Source organism: Barbatula barbatula (assembly GCF_947034865.1).
Source record: "Barbatula barbatula genome assembly, chromosome: 11".
Classification (NCBI taxonomy): Eukaryota; Metazoa; Chordata; class Actinopteri; order Cypriniformes; family Nemacheilidae; genus Barbatula; species Barbatula barbatula.
This window is the reverse complement of record NC_136774.1, coordinates 23470343-23493165: the sequence shown is the minus strand read 5'-3', so window position 1 is coordinate 23493165 and position 22823 is coordinate 23470343. Positions and strand designations below refer to the sequence as shown.

Below are 22823 nucleotides of genomic sequence, written 5' to 3'. Positions count from 1 at the left end.
CAGGATAAACCCTGATTGGTCATTCTTCATTTGTGATGGCAGTTAAAATAAGCTGTAAATACCAATAATATATAAAATGTTTGTATTCTGTAAAATAAACACAATTTGTGCACTATTGATGGTTACATTGTTGTTTTAAAATACATACTTAATTGAGCTTGAGAGATTGCATTGGTAACAAAATATGTTTCCGCCATACCACAGCAGTGGCGGATGCAGAACGTGTCAGATGGGTGGGCCTGGATTAAGTCTGAATGGGTGTTCCGAAATCAAAGCAGTTGTCCCGAAACCTTCTTAAAGCGTCGTTCTGATGTTGCTCTGTATATTGTATTTGTGCACATCACTTTTGAATAAGAAACGATAACAAGTCTATAAAAACATCCTAAAACATGCAACTTCAACTACTTCCATTAAAGAAAACGTATTGAGGTTCATATATATGTTCTATATTATAATATCGTTTTTTTATTTATTTAATCTATTTTGGTTATGAAAAGTGAACACTGAACAGCATTATAAGAGGCGCAATATGACATAGAAAGACATTTAGAAAGACTTTCTTTAAAATGACTTTCGTTTTGGATAAATTGTATCTTAATTTTAATCAATGTTTAATCAAACAATTTCCTCGATTTAAACGAAATAAGAAGCAAACCAAGAAAGTCGGGTGTGGATTGAAGTTCGTACAAACGAACCCTCTATAGGACCTGTTTCCGCGGCCTATGTCTTTCTGCCTTCTGTCTCAACTATACAGCTATGGGCTTATAGAAAGTTATGATAGGCTATTTGATAGTTTTTATTGTGGCTTAAAAGCAATATGCTATTGTTTAAAAACAATAAACGTGACGTGACTTATAGTGCTGAATTACAGAGCTGGTATAAACATATCAAACAACTTCACTGTGATCAGACCGCTTTCTTTTGTTTCCTTTTTTTTACCCCACTGTCATTATTGTTGTGTGTTTATGATATTGAGGTTATAGTGTGGTGTTATTGAAAATAAGTTTTCCTCTTGTCTAGTTCAGGGTGCTTGCAGGAAAAGTTCTCAAAGTGATCAAAGCTTGGAGCGGCGAGCAGCTTTCTTCTCAGAGCCAGCGGGCCAGTACCTCAGAGAGGTATCATGGAATGTAATTGCAACAATATAACATTTTTAAACACAAATAAAGTGGTTATATTGTGAATATAGATTTAACTTAACATGTACAACTTTATGAAATACATATTTTGTAACATTAAGGAAAATTGGTGCTCCCCAAACTCATGTCTGTTGCCCCTTTAAGAAAATGGGGACGCCTTTTTTGACTACTTCCTGTGTGTAAAGGTCATTGCATGTGCCGGTTGATCTGAGGGGTGCATGACCAGTACATTCTTATAATTTTCATAAAGCTACATTTCAAGTATCGCACTTTATTAGTGTCTATGGTGTCATTTTACACATTTCATTAATTTTTTGTATAAATACTTGAATTTCCTAACATCCCCTGATCTTGAAATCATGATGGCAGGCTACATTTTAGAAAAGTCTGGTTTTAGGCTAATTTGTCCGTGGTGTTACTTTCCTGGTAACATCACAGACTATAACAAATCAATAAAAATTGTTGTTTTACCAGCGTTTGATTAAAAGGATTTAAAAATCTAAATGCTAATAAGCTTCAATTTGAAAGGAAATAGCATATTAAACTAATTTTTGGGGAAACTTTTCCCTCCTGACAGATAGTTTACCCCTCAGTCTCACAAATTCAAACAAACAACCCAGAAAGAGCGAACCGAGTCAACAGATTTTATTTGCATCTTAGAAAACCAGTTTATGGGGGAAAACTCCATTAGACAGACAGAACTTGGATCGCAGGTATCCTTGCAGCTGAGGAACCTTCTTGATCATGGGAAGCAGCTGAGAGTCCACAGCTTTCTGAACTTCCTTTCGTTCTTCTGTCAGCTGGTACTTCTGCAAAACAAAGACAACCATGTTGGAACGCATTCACACACAATTTAAAGACTAATCTGCCATTAATCCATCACTTACCTCCTTTTCCGTGTCGAAGATCTCTCCCTCCTGGTGCTTGGGCCTCCTGAGCTTCTTCTTCTTGAAGTAAGAATCAGTCAACGTCTTGGGGACCTTCAGTCCGGAGATGTCCACCTTGGTGTTGGTAGCAATGCAGAACTTCTGGTGAGCTCTACGCAGGGGAACCCTGTTGAGAGCCAGAGGACCTGAGAGAGAAACAGATCTAATGAGCAAGAAGCAAACAGACACTGGCCAGACCATCATCCAGGAAGAAAACAGGCTTACCAGTTACAAGGAGGAGACCGGTGCCCAGCTGCTTGAGGAAGACCACACGCTGTAAAAAAAGACACCATTAGAATTCAAAGCAGAAATGCGGCAAACGCACAGAACAAGAAACTCCAGAACGCAAATCTTTTGTGAAACTAATTCTGCAGGATAAACGTGTAGATAAACAGTTAACAAGTGTTTGTGTGGGAGGATTGTGCGCACGTCTGCGTTTTGCTGGTCAGTAGTGCATGTAGGAGTTTCATTCGTCATGTGGGTGAACGGACCTGTACAGGTGTGCGTCGGTGTACAGGAATGCTAATGCGGTCTTGTTTTGAAAGCTCAGGGTGTTTAAATGCTGAAGATTGTACAAGCGCGTAATAGTGTGTCCCTTTCCTTTTTTGGGTTTCGTTCAAGGTCACAGCCATAAACCTTTTAGCCATTTATTGCAGACCAGAAAGGTGGCTTTTGATTGAACAACATTTAGACACGCCCACAGAGCAAGTGCATTTGTGAAATTCAACAACATAAATCTACATAATCATTGAACGAACATAAAATGACACCAGATGGACCGTTAATTTTGATACGGAGCCCAGATTTATTTACCTTGCCACGGTGACGTCCGGTCAGGATGATAAGCACTGTTCCAGGGGTGATGGATTTGCGGAGTCTCCTGGTGTGTCGACTGAAGGGTTTGACACCGTGACTCCTCAGCTTACGGGCCACATCTTCTGCAGGGTAATAACGGGGCTGGACACACACAGCAGACGAAACGATTAGCAAACTTTACATCTCAAACACCGTTCGTATCCAAGTGTGGGGACACAGAGTCTGTGGTCGACTCACCATTTTACGCAGTTTGACGACACGGGTGCCTCCATTTTTGTCTCCACCGACAGTCTTGGTGAGAGTTAGGGACTTCTTTTCCTTGAGTTTCTTCTCGATCTGAAATATCCGTTAGATTTTTTCAGAACAAACGCTTCAATTCTAATGCCGGAGAATCTCAGATGGAGTCATGAGACTCTCAAAAGTGATAATGAAGTGGTATAAAGTTATGAAACTTGGGGTGAAAAACTAAATCACACTTCCCGTGCTCCAGACGCTCACCTTCGTCACAGGAGCTTTAGTCTTCCTCTTATACATCGCCCGGCGAGCGGACATGGCCGACCGAGAATAACGTCCGATGCCCCGGGCCAGGACCGGGTTACGGCTCCCGTGATGCTTACGGGCAGCCTTTTTCTTGTCGCCCTCAGCCATCTAACATATTAAAACAAGCGTTAAAAACAACACATACAGATATGCATAACACTTTATAGATTTAACTAATAAATGTGTCCATCCACAAATATCTATACATGAATTCACTAATATGACACTCCTGATCATAACTACTGTACATGAACTACACCAGCACACTCGATCTACATAAACACATGTAGACACACAGTTTGCCATTAAATGAACAGTTAACACATGACGCATTCAATCACAAACTGTGTAGCATGAGGCTGCTGCAACTCAACGTGACTAGCCGTACCGCAGCTAACATGCTAACACATCCATACGAGCATGTTTATCTGCTTTTTAACGTCATTTTAGCGATAAACTGCTTCAACGTCGCGAGTGTAATGTCTTTATGACGAATATGCACACGGACGCGAGTTTCTCCTCACATATATCCAGTATCGGGCCTAGCCGCGAAACGATCGGGAAAATCTAACGCTTTAATCACAAGGAACAGTAAAAATATTAACAAATACTGGCACTGAATATATCAGAATGAGTTAATACATGATCGAGAATGAGATACAAAGCGCAGTTTCATCAGATTCGTGCCGATTGTGTTTGGATAAAACAGACATGGAGTCACAATTACCTTCAGCTAGAAAAAAAGACCGACATCCGGGCATTTGACGTATATATAGCATGACGTGTTACGCACGCGTCGCTACTTCCTTCATTTCGGTCTTAAAGGTACACGCGCCTTTGAATTCACGCGGGACCGACAGCGCTCCCAATCGCCCGAATTAAATACATAAATGAAAACTAAATTAAACTGCGTTCGGAAGTTATATTTCTGTATAGCAATTTGCATGTCAAAATCATGCTTTTACTGGGGTTTAACTAACACGAAAAAACCCCAGTAAAAGCATGATAAAAGCATATATGTATATATATATTAGCTGTTTAATATAATGATAATTTAAGAATATATATATGTGACCCTGGATCACAAAACCAGTCTTAAGTAGCACGGGAACATTTTTAGTAAAAGCCAAAAATACATTGTGTGGGTCAAAATTCTAGGGTTTTCTTTATGCCAAAAATCATTAGGATATTAAGTAAAGATCATGTTCCATAAAGATATTTTGTACATTTTCAACCCAAAATATATAAAAACTTTATTTTTGTGAGTGGATGGTCTGCTACAGTGCCTCGGATTAACAAGAAAAGGCGATTTTCTCAATATTTAGATTTTTTGCACCCTTTACTCCCTACACTCTTGTATCTCCACCAGATATTGTCCCGTCTTAACAACCCATATATCAATAAAACTATATACTGAATAAACTATTCACCTTTCAGTTGATGTAAAAATCTCAATTTCGAAATATTGACCCATAAAACTGGTTTTGTTGTCCAGGGTCACATATATGTATATATATGTGTGTATATATATATATATATATATTCTTAGGTTATCATTACTTAATCAAAACAACTCAACCCAAATTTATAAATAGACATTATACATATATATACACAAGTTATATATATGAAAAATATTAATATACTATTATATATATTTCTTTCTTTGCATTTACTCCAAAACATGCATGGTACTAGTTATACAATGTATATATTATAATATATTTTTGTAAGTGAACAATATGTGCATGGGGAGAATTCACACTATTTTGCTCTTCTTTGTACAGTGCTCTTAGCTCAATCATTCAGGGTTCAATACAGCTAAAACCAGCTGTTCTTTATAAAAACATACCCACAAAATATGAAATTATGCGGCCTCCTGGAGAAATAATGGAATATTACAGAACTGAGTATTCTACAATGTACATATTGATAAGAACAGCCAAAGCTCTGGTTCGTAAATCTGATGTCAAGCCCACATTTTATTTAGACATGATTCTATACAAAAGACCATAATATGGAGTATGTGTTGTAGACAATGGAGTGAATATTTCACATTCTGATACCCAGCGACCAAAGAACAGCAAGGCACATTACTGTGTTAACATCCGAACATACAGACAGTATTTTCCATCATTTTCTCAAGTCATGCTTTAAAGCATTTACATACAGTTTCACAACATTCTTTTTCTTTAGGAAGGACGGTGTGGATTTAAGCTCGATTTGTTTGTGTATCTTCAGTAGTTGTGTATTAGTTCTTCTCAGTGAGTGTTTTCCAGGATGATGGCGATGCCCTGTCCTCCACCAATGCAGGCTGAGCCCACAGCATACTTTCCACCTCGCCTCCTAAGAGCAGACGTGAAAATGAATAACATGATTTAATTAAAAATTGTTTCATGACGTATCAGAGCTGAAGGTAATTTTGCAGTGGAAAGTGGGGAATTAACATGAATGTGTACAAAGAATTATGAATTATTAAATGAAGAAATATGTAACACTGTGAGAAATCCATACCTGAGCTCATGCACGAGGTGTGCAGTGATTCTTGTCCCAGAGGCTCCGAGTGGGTGTCCAACAGCGATGGCGCCTCCGTTAACATTGCTCTTCTCAGGGTCCAGCCCTAAAGCCTTCGCCACTGCCAGATACTGAGGTGCAAACGCTTCATTCACCTGCCAGACAGAGAAACAGATCTGCATCAGCACCCACTTCTCACAGACAACAGGAGCTATCAAGTTCTTCTAATGATAAAGAATCTACCTCCACCAGGTCCATGTCTTTAAGTGAAAGACCGGCCTTCCTCAGCGCTTCTGTGATGGCAGGTACAGGTCCTAGGTACATGCAAAATATTACGTAATTGTTAAATAAATGACTTTAATGAAAAGCTATTACACTTTCCCAACTTTGAACTGAATCCTAAGCAGGTGAATGGACTGCTTACCAATTCCCATGATGCTTGGATCACAGCCCGAGATGTGATACGACACAATTCTAGCCAATGGTGTGAGGTTGTGTGCTTTAAGAGCGTCCTCACTGGCTATGACCACAGCAGCAGCCCCATCGGATACGCCCTGTGGGAGGAAGGGATGTTAACAAACTACAAAATACTCTCAATATCAGAGTTTGAACACAGTTTTTAGTGTTCAAACTCAAATCTCTCAATATCATGTTTTCTCTATAAAGTTCAAATTCTGTAACTGTTATACCCACTGAAGCATTGGCAGCAGTGACCGTTCCCCCTTTCTTGAAGACGGGGGGCAGTTTTGCCATCTGCTCCAGTGTGGTCTGTGGACGGGGGTGTTCGTCTTGTGTCATGGCCACTTTTCCTTTCTTGGCTTTAACATCGATGGGTGCAATCTCAGCGTTGTAAACGCCAGCGTCTTGAGCTGCAGTAGAGCGAGGGAGACAGAGGTGTGTGTCAGTGCGGGTGCGATGTACTGATGTGCAGCGTGAGGTCGACACACTCACCCGCTTTCCACTTCTGCTGTGTCTGATAGGCGTACTGGTCACAGTTCTCGCGTGTGATCTGGTATTTCTCTGCCAGGTTTTCTGCCGTGATGCCCATTGGTATCTTAATGTGTAGATCTGTCAGACCTGCCCACAGCGTGTCCTCCAGCTAATTCACAAACACTCACGTCATGTTTCCCAATCAGAATTCATCCTCAATAATCAGCTTCAAGACTTTATAGAGTCGTACATGATAAGTAATCAGAGCGCATGAACTATTTAAGATCAGAACTTGAAATATACATATATATATATATATTTGTAAATATGACATCGCACTAGACAGTGTGCATGATATTACCTTCAAGTCAACTCCAAACTTGGTACCGAAGCGGATGTTCCGGACGGCGTAAGGGGCTTGACTCATGCTCTCCGACCCTCCACACAGCACGACCTCTGACTCTTTTAGGCAGATCTCCTACACAACACCACACAACTGATAAACAACTCATAACTCACATGTAGAAATGATTGTCTGTTTCCGTTTAATCTGGCACTTGCCTGTGCGCCATTGATTATTGACTGAAAGCCTGACCCACAGAGGCGGTTTACAGTCAGAGCTGGTACTGGAATCGGTACGCCGGCCCGCAGACCCACGTGACGTGCGATGTAGGGGGCATCTGCAGAGCTCTGAATGAATGAAAAAAAACACACGTTCACAAAAATGACTCAATGACTTTCTTCATCATGCTATTAATGACAAACGATAACAGCGACCATATGGATTGTCCTTTTTTATTTATCTCTGACATTAGTGTTTTTCAACCTTTGCATTGTACAATATGTATAAAATAGTGCAGAGTTGAAATGTAATATTAGGTATCACCTTAGGGCTAAGAGGTATGAAGGTGTATATAAAATGTAAACCCGATATGGAGACAGCGCTGTCTCTTAAATGACTTATTCTGTGACCTTCCCCTAAAGCTTGTGAAGTTCAGAGGTGTCGGTCAATCTCTCACCTGCATAACATTTCCCATAATGACACTGTTGACCAGCTCCGGGGCCACATTCCCTGCGGCAAGAGCGGCTTTAGCAGCATGTTCAGCGAGATCTGTAGCGCTGTGGTCCTTCAGAACACCTCCATATGTGCCAAACGGGGTCCTCTTAGCAGAGACTATAAACACACCTGAACACACAGACATCTATAAAACATACTATACACACGATTATATAATGTGTGTCGATGACATCACCTTTACACTACTTTTGTCAGTGGTCAATTTTCATGGATTGAAGCTGGAGTTGTTCCAGTGATTGTAGTTTTAGTGTTTGTTTCTATATGAATGTGGTTGTTGAGGATTTATGCTAATGTAGTTTAAGATTTTGTTGGCCGTCTAACTGTGCAACTCGTGGATATATTTACTTGCAGGGAAACTGCAACATAAAACAGCAATAAACTCAATTAATAAAAGAAAAGAAAACAACACAATACACAACAAAAGTTTGACATTGAATTTCAAGAGCAGACGATTTGAAACGAAGATAAACAAAGCGTGCGGGCAGTTTTATAAATATATTTAAAGATAAAGTTTAAAAGTTAATTTACCTCTGAGGAGAGACATTGTGATGTAGAATTTAATATCGATCGTTTAACTCGACTGACTGACTGACTGACTGAAGACACTGTGAACTTTCACCCACTTCACTTACAGCTCAACATTCAAATCACAACTTTCGACACTCGTCTTTCTCAAATAAAAAAGTTACACAATACACGTTCGTTAATAATTATAACTTTAATAAAGATAATGTATTTTATTAAATTGACATCGGAAAATGGGGGGAAGCAATATATGTGGAAAGTGCGTGTGTGCAAACAGACGACAGTTATTTCTGACCTACAGATTCACACACATTGGCCACCGGAAGCTGTTGTGAGAGAATCATTTCACATCGCTGATGTTTGTTAAATCGTTGTTTTTATAAATATGTCTGGGACTGTGTGTCGTGCATTGAGCCGGGTCGTATCGAGTCAAACATCATGGTATGTAAATGATTTTAAATTCACGTGCATGTAACGTAAGAATGTACATGTGTTTCTCGCAGAGGTCACAGTTTCAATGACTGAATTCTCTTACAGTTGCAGTCCTGTGGTGTCTGTTCGGCACAGTCACTGGTTCACATCTATTCTCTCTCTGAAAACCTCTGTGCCTTTAAGGTTTGGACGCATTTCACGTTACCCTGCAAACATTACTAGTTAATTGCCTCGCAGAAAAGTATAACCAGAGTACAGTGATGGCATCAGATGCTAGCTGCATGTTTTTTGTTTAAGTTATTAATAATACACTGAACTAGTTTTTAATTCTACATTAAAACAGTTTGCCAACACTGTTGTAAAATGATTGATAAAGTAAAATGATTGTGAAAGTATTTTACACTGCACGAAGATCTCAGAATCATACATTACTCATATGATAACTGCAGTTCTAGTGTGTGGTGTTTTGGCAAAAATTATATCTTTTTATTTGATCTTTGAATATTATTTTGCAAGCGTTGCAGATAGGTCGCGTGTTCTTTAAGAAACTATTTGCTATGTACTCAATAGAGCAGAGCCCAAGAAGAAGAAGAAGATCGACCCACGACGGGAACTAATGCTGAAAGAGCGTCTGAAAAAGAAGCTGAAAAAGTTAGAGAGAGTTCCACCAGAGCTGATTCCCATTGAAGACTTCATCACTACTGCCAAGTGCTTTGATGAGACCAGGTAGAAACAGAGCTTTTTTCACTTTACTAAACGACTTTTTTAACCCTGGATTTTAAAAAGTTCACTAGTTTTTTCCTGCTTAGAACAATTGGACGGCTTGTTTATTATCTCTGGAAAAAAAGGAAAAGTAATGAGCTATTAATCATCTCAGTTCTTTGTGTTTCAGGGTGCGAGAGGTTCCCAAACTTTCATTTGAAGAGAGCGAGCGTAGAGCCCTTCTTCTGAAACACTGGTCCAGATACAAGTACTCGCAGCACCAGGCTGAGATGGCTGAAATTAAGGAGGCGCTGGAGGCCCAGAGACAGGCGCTGGAAGAGCTCAAGATAGAATCAGAAGACCTTTACAAAGCAGCAATAAGACCCGATACTGATTTATTCCCGTTCCAGCATCAGGGTCCCTGCTACACACCACCAATTCCAAACTACGAGGCTCCAGATGGAAAATACAATGACATTACACGAGTATACACCCAGTGAGGGGCGTTTCGTGTATGGACTGGGCTTTTTGGAAAAACCCACATCAATATAATGAACAACAACTCTACTTATTCTTCAAGTGTTTCATAATTTCATTTTACAAGAGAATATTTATGGGACAGACAACCGACACAGTTGGGTCATATCTGTTATTTAATAAATCAAACTGTTTTTTTTCACAAATATCAATGTGGTGTTTTTTCTTTGGGTCACAAGATACCGCATCTATTTACAGATTCACTTTGACGATTTCTGTTAAGTAATAAATAAGGTCTGTGAAAACAATAAAAGGCTAAACATTTATCATTTTATGTTATTATCTTAACATTCTCATACAAAATAGAACCAACAAAACCTTGATATATCAATTCATAATGCTACTACAGAGATTTAAAGGACAAGTAGGGTTTTGACAATGACAAACGCTATCTAATTTTTTTGTAAAAGAGTGTCATAAAATGTTCAGAGTTCAGAACTGCAGATTCATTTATTTCTTCATGGATTTATTGTATACAACACAATAATCAACAGTCTTTTGTGATCTGCACTGTGTGTGTGTTTAAGAGTCTTGTGGTTTGCCCTGGTTGAGTGGCAGGTGCCAGTCGGCTGGAGGAGTCTGACGAAGCTCCCAGACAGGAGAGAACTTTCTCTCTTCAGCCAGACGCTTCCTCTCACTCTCCTGAAGAGATTCCTGAAGAAGAAAACACAAACAGATCCTTCAAAGACAATTAATAGCATGTGCTTGGTCATTTAACATTTTATTTTAACTCTCTTTTGCTGTATAACTAGACAGTCCCTGGCCAGACCTTAAAATGTGAGCTGTGGTTCTTTTCCCACTCTTTACAGGAGTTATAATCCTCTTTCCACTGCCGACAGTCTGGAGCTTTTCCGTATGTGTAGTACTCGTGAAATCTGTTCCATAGACTCCTGCAGTGCTTGAATTCACTCAAGTAGACATCACATTCACGTGGCGGCTGTTTCAAAACAAATGCAAAAAAAATCCTTAGAATGAAGGATTGCATAATGACTGAATTAAACCACTCAACAGATAAACCCATAAGCGGAGGAATTATGACACACATAACATATATAAAGTATCATAGTAAAAGTCAAGTAATTGTGTTTGTTTGGCATATTCATTATCATTTGTATTAACCATGGTTTTACTACAAAGAGTTTTATTTACTTGAATAATCTATGGTTAATATTCAAAGGGACTTCCATAGGGACTAAATATCAATACCATAGAATTGAACTATTACCATATTCATATACAATATAAAAAGAGCACGTGACAAAACAGTAGTACGCTTTAATATTTATCATAGTAAAGCTTTAAATCACTATAAATACTATAGTATGCTACAATATTTTTTTAAGTTTGTAATCCAAAAACGTTCAAATAATATCCTGCCACAAAATACGTGTTTATTTCTGTTCAGATTATGAGCGTCTATTGAGATCGTGACCACACATGAACACATCTCCAAGTGACGTCAGGATCCGACAGCTTTTCGACCGTTATGTCTCTTAACCAACTTATATGCAGTAACTACAATATTTTGGGGTAAAAGCAAAAAGAAGTGCAGGTATTTTATACAGTTAAAAGAGAGATTATTTTAAATGTACCCTCCAGTGTGACCCTTCCATACCGACCGCTCTTCTTCTTCTGATGCATTACAGCAGCGCCTTCACTGCCATCTACTGTCGTCATTAAACAACATCACACGGACATTGGCATTCCGTGTATTATAAATATGAAGCTAGCATTCAATCATATGGGCTTTAGGTTTAAACGTGTGTGTGTGTTAACAGTATTTTAGTCTGATACTCGTGAGGTGTGGTCGAGTCAAACGCGTCTAATATCTAATATTTGTCCTCCGCACTTTTATTTTGTAATCTGGTCAGGCGGAAGCGGAAATACACACCGGCGGCTTGCGGATGTGCTGGGGTGTGTGTGTAGTTCAACATTTATTCGTATGATCAGAGAAATTAATTTCATCTTTATGTCGCCATAATGCCGTCTGAAAACATGCGATGGGAAACTTTAGATGCTTTGAAAAACTCTCCGAAGGGAAAACTGAAATACAGCTCAGACTGGCTGGAGAAGGAAGAGGTCAGACCTGCTGTTTTAACAAGATTGTCAATTTTAATAATATTCCCAGTATTTTGTATAATATTGGTTGTATTTATTGCTAACAAAAATACAAATAAGTGAATAATAAAGGCTGCATCTCTGCATTCACGTGTTGTGTTGATTTATTTCAGGATGTCCTCTCAGGCTTTATTGAGATCTCAAGTCTGTCGCCTCTATCAGGACAGATTCTTAAGAAACTGAGTCCTCGACCCCGACTGAAAACCTGCTCTCTGGTTTCCTCTGTTCGCGATACAAGTCCATCTTTTTCTGAAGATATTGCTATCTGCGGTTCTGTTCCCATCAGCCCCAGGCCGATCTCATCTCCCACCTCTCCGCCAGCAGCCTCCGTCCTTGCAGAGGAGGAAGAAGAGGTTACATTAGAATTTCTTTACATGCATCTCATATCTGACCAGGAAATATGAAAGTAAATAGTTCGCACTTATTTTGTATACCAGGATCACAACCAGATTCATTGGAGGTGTCACAGGACAAAATGTACAACTTATAGAATAGCAACAATAACATATAAATAGTGTAATAAAAACTATTTATTACTTTCATACAGGAGTGTTATTATGTAATCCAATATTAACAGACATGTGTCGAATTTCTGACTAATTGAGACGGATCATATTTGGCTGGCACTGCAAATGGAAAATGGTCTGTTTTGATTCTTATGTCAGGACAAAGAGGGTTCACAAGAAGAAATCGAAGATGTTCATGCCGTGGGTGTCAGTTCTGCAGTTAGCGTCAGCTCCACTCCAGCGATCTCAGTCCTGTCGCCAAGAGCCACACAGATGGCGGGCTGCATCCGCTTGTGTGAAGAGAAACACCGAGCCAGAGCAAAGGTGCTTCACTCTCAACAATTAACATGACCATTAGACATGATGTGAAAGTTCTGTGTTTAGAACTATAAACAACATTAAGACACAGTCTCTCTGTTTGTCTGCATCTCAGGCTGAGCTCAGTCTCAGGCAGGAACAGCAGGAGCATCTTGTGGCTACAGTGGCCAGCCGAGGGTCTGAGCAGCTGAAGCGTTTTGATGAGTTGATGGCGCTCAAGCAGAGGCAGGAGTTTCAAAGCATGAGGGACATGATGGAGAAAGAGTAGGCGACCTCTGACCTCTTGCTCGCTCATGGGAATTAAACCCTTGGTTCTGTCACTGGCAGATAATTAAACATTGATTAAATATTAATAATATAATTGTTTGATTAAATTGATGTTTGTAATATATTTTTAATATCTGTAACAATTCAGTTACCTTTGGTGGCATTTTCGCTCCATTAGCTGGCTTAATGTCTAACCCTGATTTGTGATTATGGTGGTGACGCTTTTGAATAACGTGAAGAGTCTCTGTGTCCCATTTAAAGGACCCAGGAGAGTCTTGGCCGTCATGAGAAACTGCAAGAGGAACATAGACACAGAATGAAGGTGAGCGTTTGGATCACTTTCATATTAAGTGATGTTCCGGGTTCAACACAAGTTAAGCTCTTTCATTGCTATTTGTGGCATAATGTCCACAAAACATTAAAAAAGTAGACCTCAGGTCTTCTGAAAGCATTAAGTGACCTGCATCTGCTCTCTCACAGATTCTGAACCTGCGTCTGCGTGAGGCGGAGCAGCAGCGTCTGCGGGAGGCGGAGCTTGAGCGTCAGAGGCAGACAGAGGGCAGAGAGAGACTTAGAACGCTCAATGACATTCAAGAAAAAGTGCTACAGCTCAACCAGAAATTACAACCGGCTCCGGCCACAGAGACAGGTCCTATCCCTAACCACGCCTCCTACATCACCGGTGGTAACCAGCTCTGCTCACAGGTGTCAGAGGTGGTGCGGACCACCACGGAGGTGCGTGACACTAACACTTCAGACTATTTATAGGGAATATTTGAAAAACTAAAATGTTTTCAATATAAATAAAAAGAAAAGTCTTTATTTTTGCAATTCTGCTTATTGCTTGATTGTATCGTTGTGAAGATGAAGAGCAGACTTGCATTTGTTGTTCAGGGTGAGTTTCCCAGCGTGGTGGACATGGCGGTGGCAGAGCAAGCTCTGCAGGCCATGAAGACACTGGTCGAAGCTCTGCATTACGAGAAGGCGCAGGATGCTGAGAGGAAGAGGAAGGAAGATGAGGAAGACGAGAAGAGGAAGAAGCAAGCTGAGCTGGAAGCCCAACAGGAGGAGCAGAAGAAGAAGACCGCTGCGCTGTCTGCTAAAGAGAAGACCAAACGCGAGGGTGAGAAAAAAACTCTTGCATGAGATCATGTGCTCCTGATGCATTTTGTTTCAAACCTCTATGAACAAACGCTTTTTATCTCCTCTCAGGTCTGCAGATGAGAGCAGACGACAGCACTTTATTATGGTACATCGGGCTGCAGGACTTTGCAAAACAGTGTGCTCAGTCTTTTGAAGAGCTGAACAGTAAAGACAAGCAGGTAAGACGTCTGCCAGCACTGTGTTCAACGAGGTGTTCAGAGAGTCTTAACATGTATTAAGGGGTTTTGTGTTATGAATGTGTGCAGACGAAGAAATTAAAAATGGATCTTCAGAAGGCTGCAACGATACCTGTGAGCCAGATCGGATCAACATCAGGTGAGACAAAGTGACACGTGTCAGCAGCAGCACACAGTGTATGTGTGTGCGATGTGGAAAAAACCCGGTGTGTGTGTTCAGGCTCTCAGCTGAAGGAGATCTTTGAGAAGATTGACAAGCTCCTGTCAGGACGCGCGGTGACGTCCGGTGGAAAGGCAGTGTGTGCATCCAATCATCGTTGTGGGCAAGAGTTCATCAACTATAAACTGGCAGAAAAGTTTGTGGTATGAATTTGATGCTTCACGCACTGAATTTGTTTCTCTGGATTCTTATGATCTTGAAAATAATTTAATCTGAAATCTTATTGGTGTGCATTAGTTTAGCAGACACTCAGAAATTGTTCCCAGTCTAGTTAGTGAGCATGTTATTATCACGCTACTGATTTAATAATATTGTTAAGCTGAAATATGGAAAAATAACTCTGAGAATTGAAATTGAGGTTTACGACTTGATGAGTTTAAGATAATAAATAAACCATGCATTTGCAGAAACAAGGAGAGGAGGAGGTGGCATCCAATCATTTAGCAGCATTTCCCATCGCTGTCGTGGCGTCGGGCGTGTGGGAACTTCATCCTAAAGTAGGAGAGCTCATACTCGCTCACCTGCATAAGATGTGTCCGTATTCTGTTCCATACTATCCACCCATGAAAGAGGGCATGTCTGTGGAGGAACACCGGAGGTGAGAGCTGGCAAAGCTTGTTTACCTGACATCTGATCAGTCTACTCAAGTATGAACGAGAAAACAAATCTGTCGTTTGTGGCAAAAAACATTTCTATTAATGAGAGCCCTTAAACACAGGATGTGATGTCACGTGCTGATATTGTTATTGTTTGTCTGTGTACACACATCAGACGGATAACTTTGGCCATGCTGTGTTAATCTTGAATAGTTTAACTTCTAAAAATGCTTCAACAGAAATGTATTTTATTTCATTCAGTTAATTTATTTCATTAATATCTTGATCTGCCCTCAATCCATCTTAAAATGCACTTTAATACTATAATCGTTGAATTTAGTTGAAGTATTTGAAATGTAATTTGCCCAACAGGATCCTTGGATATCGTGTGGAAGATTCTAAAGTGGAAGAGCAGGATAGTTTTTTGAAGAGAATGTCAGGAATGATTCGTCTCTATGCAGCACTAATCCAGTCGAGATGGCCTAATAGTAACAAACAAGGGGTGTGTGGCATTTAAAACACGTTCTTTTGTTTAACACGATTGATTTTCGCCTGCAATTAATATCTTCTGTGGTGGTTCAACAGCCTCATCCGCATGGGTTGAATCATGGCTGGCGCTGGCTGGCACAGATTCTTAATATGGAGCCGGTTGCTGATGTCACGGCGACAATGCTCTTTGACTTCCTGGAGGTAAATTCCCTTCTGCAAGTAACTTGGTTATGAGGTTTTCAACCTGTTTTTGCTTTATAAAAATGTGTCTTTCAAATCTTTTTACCTGTGGAGGTTTGTGGAAATGCTCTAATGAGGCAATATCGAAACCAGTTCTGGAAGCTGTTATTGCTCATCAAGGAGGAATACTTTCCAAGGTATTTATGTGCAATGCATGTATGTATATACAAATTGGATAAAAACTTGAACCGTGGTGTTAGTAAGTCACATCATAATAATTAAACCTAATATAGACTTGTATGCAGAATCTCAGACGTTTAGCATCAGATGAAGATTGTGTGGTCACATATGAGACTTTGAACCATGTAAATCACAGGTGTGCATGTCCAAAACTAAAGCAAATCTTTTCCTCAGAATTGAAGCAATCACCAAGTCCGGTCAGATGGGCTCTGTAACCAGGCTCAAGCAGTTTCTAGAGGTGGGCATCCTTACATTTGAAGCATCAGTGGATGCATTCTAGATCTTAAAACTGAGCAGTTTGGTACTCAATGCTTGTTCATTTTCTTACTCAGAATTCTTTAAGAACCAAGCAGATTTCTCCACCCAATGGCCAGTTGGATCATGGCTTCTGGAGGTCCTGACCCTTGTGATATCAACCAATCACATGCGACAATGTGTCTGTGCTACACGAAGCCTAATCCTTGCTGCTGGCCAATGTGTGCGTGCATGAGAGTTGACGCGTTTTTCTCATCTGTAGGATTAATTTATTGGAATGTCTTTTCACCATACGCTGAGTTTTATTTTATTTTATCATCGCTAGCATTTAAAGAAATACGATCTAGTGTTTTTAATATGTCTTTCATGTAACCACTGTATCCATCCCGTCTCAAGGTCGTGAAAATCATTGCACAAAGATGAAGTATGCCACATTATGTATAGTTGTATTGTATTGTACTGTATAAAGATTAAACAAGCACGCCAAGTGCCAAACAGACGTTTACTTCTCTGATCTCGTGTTTTCAAATTCAAAATAATAGCTTCCGGTCAACGCTCTTCTTCATCCGGCCTGTAGGGGGCGGAGTCGCTGTTTTGGTTTCTATAACCAGCCACTCATGTTTGTGAATGTTTCGAGCTGTAACCGTTTGGAAATGTGATCTTTACGCTGAATTAATTGGAAGCAAACACGTGTTAATTCAAAACATTCGGGCTGTTGTTTCAAATGAAAGAAGCGCGCAACATGAGCGGTTTTAGACTCTAAATGGCGCGGCTGCGCAGAGTGAACCACGCTTGACATCAAAGTCTCGCGCGAGCCATTCGTTTCGCTGTGTTCTCGTTCGCTCTCGCGGTACTTCAATCTAATAAACCAATCGATTTGCGCAGCGCGTGTAATCGAATCGCTATTGTTGCTTCGGCTGCTGAGTGGCGCGCGGGACTCTTCGCGATGCATTTCACGAAGTTTTCGTGGGTCTTTGCGCTGCTTTGCGAGTGGTTTCGGATCGGTGTCGCCTGCTCGGGGTTGCTGCTCTGCCGGTCATGCGGGCACGAGGTGGCGGAAGACGCGGACGTGAGATTCGTGCCCAGCCGTCTGGCGCTCTCGCACCGGAACGACACGGTGATCGGCGGGAAGCGGGTGTCCGTTCAGCTCTTCGAGAATCCGCAAGGCTTTCGGTTTGAGGTCGTTACTTTTAAGCAAGCGGATGTTCTGAAGCACTGGCCGGCTGACAGCCACTTCACCTGGTATCCCGGTTTCTCGTGGACGGCCGCCACCTGCCCGCGGTGCAAAACACACCTGGGTGGGTGTCCAGTAGTCTGTTTAATGTGATCAAATCAGAGATGTGATTTAATAACATTCCTTTGGGAAAATGAGTGAGTAGGTAGTACAGTAAACTGTGGTGCAATGCATTGACCCTGTTTTGTGTTTATACTCTAAACTTGATTTATTGCATAGGTATTACAGCAGAGTACTTGAGTATAGTGCACTGCAGTAGTTATACTATTATATTATATGACATTCTACTACACCACAGTTTATAATAGTACAATACAGGGTTTCTTTACATGTGTGGCACAGTTTAACAATGATGTTTTATAGTAAAACCATAGTAGCCACAAATGGACCCTTCACTATATGGCCATAGTCACTATAATAAAACCGTGGTCATTTTCATGAAGGATTACCTAAATAAATATACTAACCTGTTGGAAAAACCAAATTTATGATGGAAAATGTCATGGTCATAATGGGAATTCGTTTTGATAGAAGCCACAATGGTTGTTGAGGGTAATGTGTTGTTGGTGGGATGTTAGATGAGAACACCATCTTAACTTGCATTAGACCCGAACACTACATTACTACAATGTGTCCTTCATACACGTTATAATGCTGTAGTTTCTCTGTGAAGGTTGGGCATTTCAGCCGAGCGACTGGCCCAACATGGTGACCCGGGAAGAGTTCGAGGGTTCCGGACAGACGTTTGTGGCGCTCATAGCCGACAGGTTACTGCAGGAACACTTTGCATCCACACTGCTGATGACACCCAAATCTTTCAGAAGTTGACCATACTTTATGCTTTTTAATAAAGTTATTTTTATGAGAATTATCTAATGCAAGTAGAAAGACTGGTGGTGTTCTGACAGAAGGTATATATATACCCCTTTAGGTTGTGTAAGAGAAACTAAGGAAAGAAAAAACAGCCTTTTCTTTGCCACTGGATGAATCCCAAACATGGTGTTTTATTACACAAACAAAAAACTAAACGGTTTAAATTTTATGATCATACATGCAGTGAGGTCAAAATGTACAAGCATGGTTAGAGGCTACGGTTTTTTGAGAATTTTATTTTCTTTATCAAAAATGTCATTTCAAATCTGGTTGATGTCTGTAAAACAAGACGAGATAAAAATCAAAACCTCAATGGTGTCAACATAACCACTCTTTCCTCGGCCCTCCTGAACAGATATGGGTACAAGAGGTAACAGGGATAACACGACAGATTTCTACCTGCTGATTTAACCATGAAGGATTAAGTAATGAAACCCGGAGAGTGCTAGAGCTAACGGATCACTGCGCACCATTGGCTTCTGTTCAATTAACCACTCAAAACTTTACCAGGAAGAAAATTATACATATTTGTACATACATATATTTATAAAAAAAACAAAAGAAAACTATTCGCAAGTCTACACCAGATGGCTGCTGCCGATACTACAGTGTTTTGCTTTTAACCTCTAAATGCATTGGGAATTGAGATGGTAAATGCCACGTCGGCAGGATTTTGCAGTCAGAGTCTGTTCGGGGAACTTCGTTATGGCAAGTTCAGGACAGAGGAATAGATGGAGCTCAAAACCAAAAAACAATCTGAGGAAGCATCCTGCTCCCCAAAGAAAAGCCAAAGAAGCTTGGGACTTGGATGATCATTTTCCTGCATTCCAGCTTTAGTCATCCTCACCTTCATCATCCTGGAACAGAACGAAAATCAAATGAGCGTTTGACCCAGCGGTCATGGGCACTTAAATATGTAAATAAAAATACAACACTTTACCAACAAATGATCTAATTATTATCTTTTAACGTATATAATAGAAAACAAACATACATAAAATTAAGACATTTTAAGATTCGACCAAAAGTTTGAAATTTGTTCAATCAGAGAACAAACACTGATGTTTGACAGCTCAGTGTTGTGTGTCATTAAATAAAGCAATCACATACCTCTCCATCATCATCCTCTTCCTCTCCGTCATCTTCACCCTCTTCATCAATATCATCCAGCCCTTCCTCATCTTCCTCCTCATCCTCACCCTCTCCTTCCTCATCCTCCATGTCTGGGACCTGTTTGGATACCAGATATGGTTTAAATGCAAATCAGTAACAGAATTTCCATTCAGCGGCTTTAAAAGGAAGAATTATCCAACCACATAATTTAAATGAGTGGAAACTCTATTAAAACAAAATAATGCAAAGTTTACAACACATGACCATAATCTCGACAAAATGACAGATGCTGCAGTTTTGTATGTGGAAATTTCCAGACAAGAGTTCAGGCCTCACCAAGTAATATTGTAGAGGATTTGGCCAGATGTCGTCTTTGATAACTTCTCCCAACTCGTCCGCCCCTGAATCTGCATGATCTGAAAACCAGGTGAAGAAACTCTCTGGTTCTTCGTGTTGTCTCTTCTTGCCAGCTTTACTCTGTGTCTGACTTGACCGGCTTGTGAGGTCCTTTAAAGGAGGCAAAGTTTCAAATAAGAACCCAGAACAGTACGAGAGAAAACAAGTCACACGATCAAAACACAAGAAAGAACACTTGAATTAATGACAAACATCACACAAACCTTTCCTGGCTTCCATTTGATCTCGGTTGATTTTGAGGTGGGGTCTCCGCTTTCATTCAGGTGAATTTCTTTGGAGAGGACTTTGTTCTCAAAATACATGTTTTCATCGAAATACTAAAAAAAAAGAAACAGACTGAGTTTTGAGAACTGTAGAGCTTCAAGCCACGGAAACAAAATGAATATCATAAGTCCTTACAAAATCTATTCTGTAGCCTGATTTAATGTCTTCAAACTCCGTGACCTCTACTCTGGTCAGATAATGCAGCGCTTCCTCATCCTCCTCGCCGAGAAGAGCTGAGACTACACAATAAATAAACAAGCGCATTCATAAAAACATCACAATAAATGAATGAGAGATGAATAATAGACAAAATCTAATGGTTTGAACGTGATCTCACCTTGCGGGTGGTTGACAAATGTTGTGACCCAGAAGTTTGGTATTTTGGCGATGAGTTCCGATCTCTTCTGAAAGAACGGCTGGCGGAGTTTGTTGTATTTCTGTTCGACTTTGAGAATTTCTTCGCTGGCTTGCTCGTTTAATCTGGATATAATCAAGGAAAACGTTTCCAGTTTGTTCTTCACACGCATTGTAACTACCTTTCCAGTAAATGTCCAGATGTGATACTGAACATTATTATTCAAAAACGTGAAATTAGTTTTCTAAGTTGGATATTACACAACTCTCTAGACTTGATGAAAAACAATGGATTCAACGGCATTCATACCTGTCAATTTCATTCTGTACTTCATCAATGTGCTCGATGGCTTCTTGTTGCTCTTTTTCTAAAATCGAAACGAAAAATAAACAAACAGTTAGATGCAAAGCAATTCTTCTGATCAAAACAATAACAATACACCGGTGTAAATAAATCGGGACTCTTTTCCCCATAATACCTCAAATTTCACGTTTTCTCGCGTACGTGCATTTTTCTCGCGACATAACATACGTAGCACTTACAGAAGCATTAATCGATAGGCTAGCTAACGAACTGATCGATCGTGCGTGATTTCTAAAGTAAAGTGCGATTCTGTGAGGTGAACGCAATCTGATGCACCGAGATCAGACCGAGCCGCGCGGATGCCGCGTGGTTTAAATGTGCACACAATCACGTTTCGTTCCGCGACCTCGCGCTGCACCTGTTAACCGCCGCGATCCCAAAGCGCTCGTTCGTACCAAGCGTGCACAGCGTCGCGTCGGCGGACGTTTTCTTCATCGTTCGTCATTTCAAGCGCAATTCAGTTAGCACGCGCTACATCATGGCGGAGACGCGGCTCTGCTAAGCTAAAGCACAACAATAAAGCCTCGCGCGGCGGCGGCTTCCGCTCAGCGCGTTTCACGCTCCTTTATTCACAGGCGTCCCCGCAGCGAGCTGCCCGATCGCGGACGACAAATAAACTCCCGCGCGACGCCGTTTGAAACGCAACGGCTCCCGATCTTGTTATAATGGGGCTTTGTGGCGCGGACGGCCAGGAATCAAACATGGCCTCCGCTCGTTCGTGAACATCCAGTCATAACCGCTCCGCCGTCGACACAAACTAGGCGCGCGCCTACATACAACGACGTTATAAAGCGAAAGTGTTAGAAAAACAAAGTGAAAATGGCCGCCGTTCGTCGTCGCTTACCCGAGGTCTCGTCCGCTCCGTCGTGGTTCGAGTTCAGTTCCTTTTTACTGACTTTAGCCGCTGAGGCAGACATGATTCCACTGATCACGACGAGAGCTTTCAGTGATATGGAGGGATGTGGGTCGCAGGCTCCTCGAGGCAGAAGGAGGTCGTGTTCTCCCGGAAGGAAATTTCTGGAGATTTTCTTGTATTTAGGAGCAGAACAGAAGGAAGTTAGCAAGCTCGCGCTCCTCCACGCACACAAACTTAACGAACGCAGATTCTCACGCGCTCTCTTTCGGACAGAACGCGCCCCGCATGCTCGAAAAATGAACTCCGCCCCTTCCAGAACAACCCGCCGCGCTCGAAGCTCGCCCCCGGTGCTGCGTTCTGATTGGGCGGTGCCGAGGATGCGGGGCGGGGCGTGGAGCCGCTACAGAAAGGGCGGGATATGTCCCCTAATGAAAGTAAAATGGTGTAGACAACATACATAATAAAAGGACTTATTTAAACTTTACTTTTTAACCACGTTTAAACTGTGCAGACTTGAATTAGATTTTTTTTATTGACAATTCTTTACAACGTTAGTTAATAAATGCTGTTTGTTGTAGCATAGTAACAAATCTTGTGAAGGAAAACTATTACTAAAATGACAAAAAGGGAAAATGGGTGATGCTCCAGCTCTGCCTTTGACCCGACATAGAAAATACGTTTTA

General features: G+C 40.8%; 7 protein-coding genes across 10 annotated transcripts; 3 read left to right on the top strand and 4 right to left on the bottom strand.

Annotated features, from left to right (window-relative positions):
* Nucleotides 1–1766: 1766 nt before the first annotated feature.
* Nucleotides 1767–4218, bottom strand: rpl6 (ribosomal protein L6). 4 transcript variants are annotated; one of them, XM_079468493.1, is made up of 7 exons: nt 4146–4218; nt 3377–3526; nt 3116–3214; nt 2876–3019; nt 2288–2336; nt 2024–2208; nt 1767–1945 (listed from the first exon to the last, which is right to left on the bottom strand). In XM_079468493.1, exons 2-7 carry the CDS (start codon nt 3524–3526, stop codon nt 1793–1795), a joined length of 780 nt encoding a protein of 259 aa, XP_079324619.1. In that variant the 5' UTR covers nt 4146–4218; the 3' UTR covers nt 1767–1792. The 4 variants fall into 4 exon arrangements, with proteins under 4 accessions (XP_079324619.1, XP_079324620.1, XP_079324621.1 ...); XM_079468494.1 differs by having other exon boundaries at nt 4061–4153; XM_079468495.1 differs by lacking the exon at nt 4146–4218 and adding an exon at nt 3943–4137.
* Nucleotides 4219–5372: 1154 nt separating this feature from the next.
* On the bottom strand, nt 5373–8737 carry acaa2 (acetyl-CoA acyltransferase 2). The gene is made up of 10 exons (XM_079466865.1): nt 8469–8737; nt 7882–8048; nt 7424–7552; nt 7224–7340; nt 6884–7031; nt 6626–6801; nt 6357–6486; nt 6176–6246; nt 5933–6087; nt 5373–5764 (listed from the first exon to the last, which is right to left on the bottom strand). Exons 1-10 carry the CDS (start codon nt 8482–8484, stop codon nt 5680–5682), a joined length of 1194 nt encoding a protein of 397 aa, XP_079322991.1. The 5' UTR covers nt 8485–8737; the 3' UTR covers nt 5373–5679.
* A 3-nt stretch (nt 8738–8740) lies between these two features.
* mrpl40 (mitochondrial ribosomal protein L40) lies at nt 8741–10570 on the top strand. Its single transcript, XM_079466863.1, has 4 exons — nt 8741–8906; nt 9003–9080; nt 9468–9623; nt 9790–10570. The coding sequence occupies exons 1-4, from the start codon at nt 8851–8853 to the stop codon at nt 10097–10099; spliced, it is 600 nt and encodes a 199-aa protein (XP_079322989.1). The 5' UTR covers nt 8741–8850; the 3' UTR covers nt 10100–10570.
* cUnh22orf39 (chromosome Un C22orf39 homolog) lies at nt 10241–12012 on the bottom strand. The gene is made up of 3 exons (XM_079466864.1): nt 11729–12012; nt 10906–11073; nt 10241–10790 (listed from the first exon to the last, which is right to left on the bottom strand). The coding sequence occupies exons 1-3, from the start codon at nt 11747–11749 to the stop codon at nt 10659–10661; spliced, it is 321 nt and encodes a 106-aa protein (XP_079322990.1). The 5' UTR covers nt 11750–12012; the 3' UTR covers nt 10241–10658.
* gle1 (GLE1 RNA export mediator) lies at nt 11881–17169 on the top strand. The gene is made up of 16 exons (XM_079466862.1): nt 11881–12215; nt 12368–12607; nt 12920–13084; nt 13194–13342; nt 13607–13667; nt 13826–14080; nt 14240–14468; nt 14558–14667; nt 14755–14824; nt 14906–15048; nt 15313–15503; nt 15874–16003; nt 16087–16191; nt 16285–16367; nt 16585–16648; nt 16743–17169. The coding sequence occupies exons 1-16, from the start codon at nt 12117–12119 to the stop codon at nt 16809–16811; spliced, it is 2163 nt and encodes a 720-aa protein (XP_079322988.1). The 5' UTR covers nt 11881–12116; the 3' UTR covers nt 16812–17169.
* An 81-nt stretch (nt 17170–17250) lies between these two features.
* On the top strand, nt 17251–19083 carry LOC306900260 (uncharacterized protein). Its single transcript, XM_079467060.1, has 2 exons — nt 17251–17963; nt 18573–19083. The coding sequence occupies exons 1-2, from the start codon at nt 17612–17614 to the stop codon at nt 18725–18727; spliced, it is 507 nt and encodes a 168-aa protein (XP_079323186.1). The 5' UTR covers nt 17251–17611; the 3' UTR covers nt 18728–19083.
* seta (SET nuclear proto-oncogene a) lies at nt 18879–22576 on the bottom strand. Its single transcript, XM_079467059.1, has 8 exons — nt 22129–22576; nt 21231–21288; nt 20904–21046; nt 20702–20805; nt 20506–20619; nt 20222–20392; nt 19883–20002; nt 18879–19629 (listed from the first exon to the last, which is right to left on the bottom strand). The coding sequence occupies exons 1-8, from the start codon at nt 22199–22201 to the stop codon at nt 19606–19608; spliced, it is 807 nt and encodes a 268-aa protein (XP_079323185.1). The 5' UTR covers nt 22202–22576; the 3' UTR covers nt 18879–19605.
* Between the last annotated feature and the right edge of the window lie 247 nt (nt 22577–22823).

Bases quoted from the DNA above. Each gene is read 5' to 3' on its own strand.
- rpl6 (XM_079468492.1), bottom strand. The intron at 3,215-3,376 runs GTGAGCGTCTGG...CGGATATTTCAG, and splicing joins CTAAAGCTCCTGTGACGAAG to ATCGAGAAGAAACTCAAGGA. The intron at 2,337-2,875 runs GTAAATAAATCT...CTTTTTTTACAG, and splicing joins CCGGACGTCACCGTGGCAAG to CGTGTGGTCTTCCTCAAGCA.
- acaa2 (XM_079466865.1), bottom strand. The intron at 7,341-7,423 runs GCAAGTGCCAGA...GGTGTTGTGTAG, and splicing joins CAATAATCAATGGCGCACAG to GAGATCTGCCTAAAAGAGTC. The intron at 6,088-6,175 runs GTAGATTCTTTA...TCTGTCTGGCAG, and splicing joins AAGACATGGACCTGGTGGAG to GTGAATGAAGCGTTTGCACC.
- mrpl40 (XM_079466863.1), top strand. From the start codon at position 8,851: ATGTCTGGGACTGTGTGTCGTGCATTGAGCCGGGTCGTATCGAGTCAA. The intron at 8,907-9,002 runs GTATGTAAATGA...ATTCTCTTACAG, and splicing joins GTATCGAGTCAAACATCATG to TTGCAGTCCTGTGGTGTCTG. The intron at 9,624-9,789 runs GTAGAAACAGAG...TTTGTGTTTCAG, and splicing joins AAGTGCTTTGATGAGACCAG to GGTGCGAGAGGTTCCCAAAC.
- cUnh22orf39 (XM_079466864.1), bottom strand. From the start codon at position 11,749: ATGGAAGGGTCACACTGGAGG. The intron at 11,074-11,728 runs GTACATTTAAAA...GTTTTGAAACAG, and splicing joins TGGAAGGGTCACACTGGAGG to CCGCCACGTGAATGTGATGT. The intron at 10,791-10,905 runs GTCTGGCCAGGG...TTTCTTCTTCAG, and splicing joins ACCACAGCTCACATTTTAAG to GAATCTCTTCAGGAGAGTGA.
- gle1 (XM_079466862.1), top strand. From the start codon at position 12,117: ATGCCGTCTGAAAACATGCGATGGGAAACTTTAGATGCTTTGAAAAAC. The intron at 12,216-12,367 runs GTCAGACCTGCT...GATTTATTTCAG, and splicing joins ACTGGCTGGAGAAGGAAGAG to GATGTCCTCTCAGGCTTTAT. The intron at 13,343-13,606 runs GTAGGCGACCTC...TCCCATTTAAAG, and splicing joins AGGGACATGATGGAGAAAGA to GACCCAGGAGAGTCTTGGCC.
- LOC306900260 (XM_079467060.1), top strand. From the start codon at position 17,612: ATGCATTTCACGAAGTTTTCGTGGGTCTTTGCGCTGCTTTGCGAGTGG. The intron at 17,964-18,572 runs GTGGGTGTCCAG...TTCTCTGTGAAG, and splicing joins GCGGTGCAAAACACACCTGG to GTTGGGCATTTCAGCCGAGC.
- seta (XM_079467059.1), bottom strand. From the start codon at position 22,201: ATGTCTGCCTCAGCGGCTAAAGTCAGTAAAAAGGAACTGAACTCGAAC. The intron at 20,393-20,505 runs GTTTGTGTGATG...CCTCCTTTAAAG, and splicing joins TCAAATGGAAGCCAGGAAAG to GACCTCACAAGCCGGTCAAG. The intron at 20,003-20,221 runs GTGAGGCCTGAA...GTATCCAAACAG, and splicing joins ATCCTCTACAATATTACTTG to GTCCCAGACATGGAGGATGA.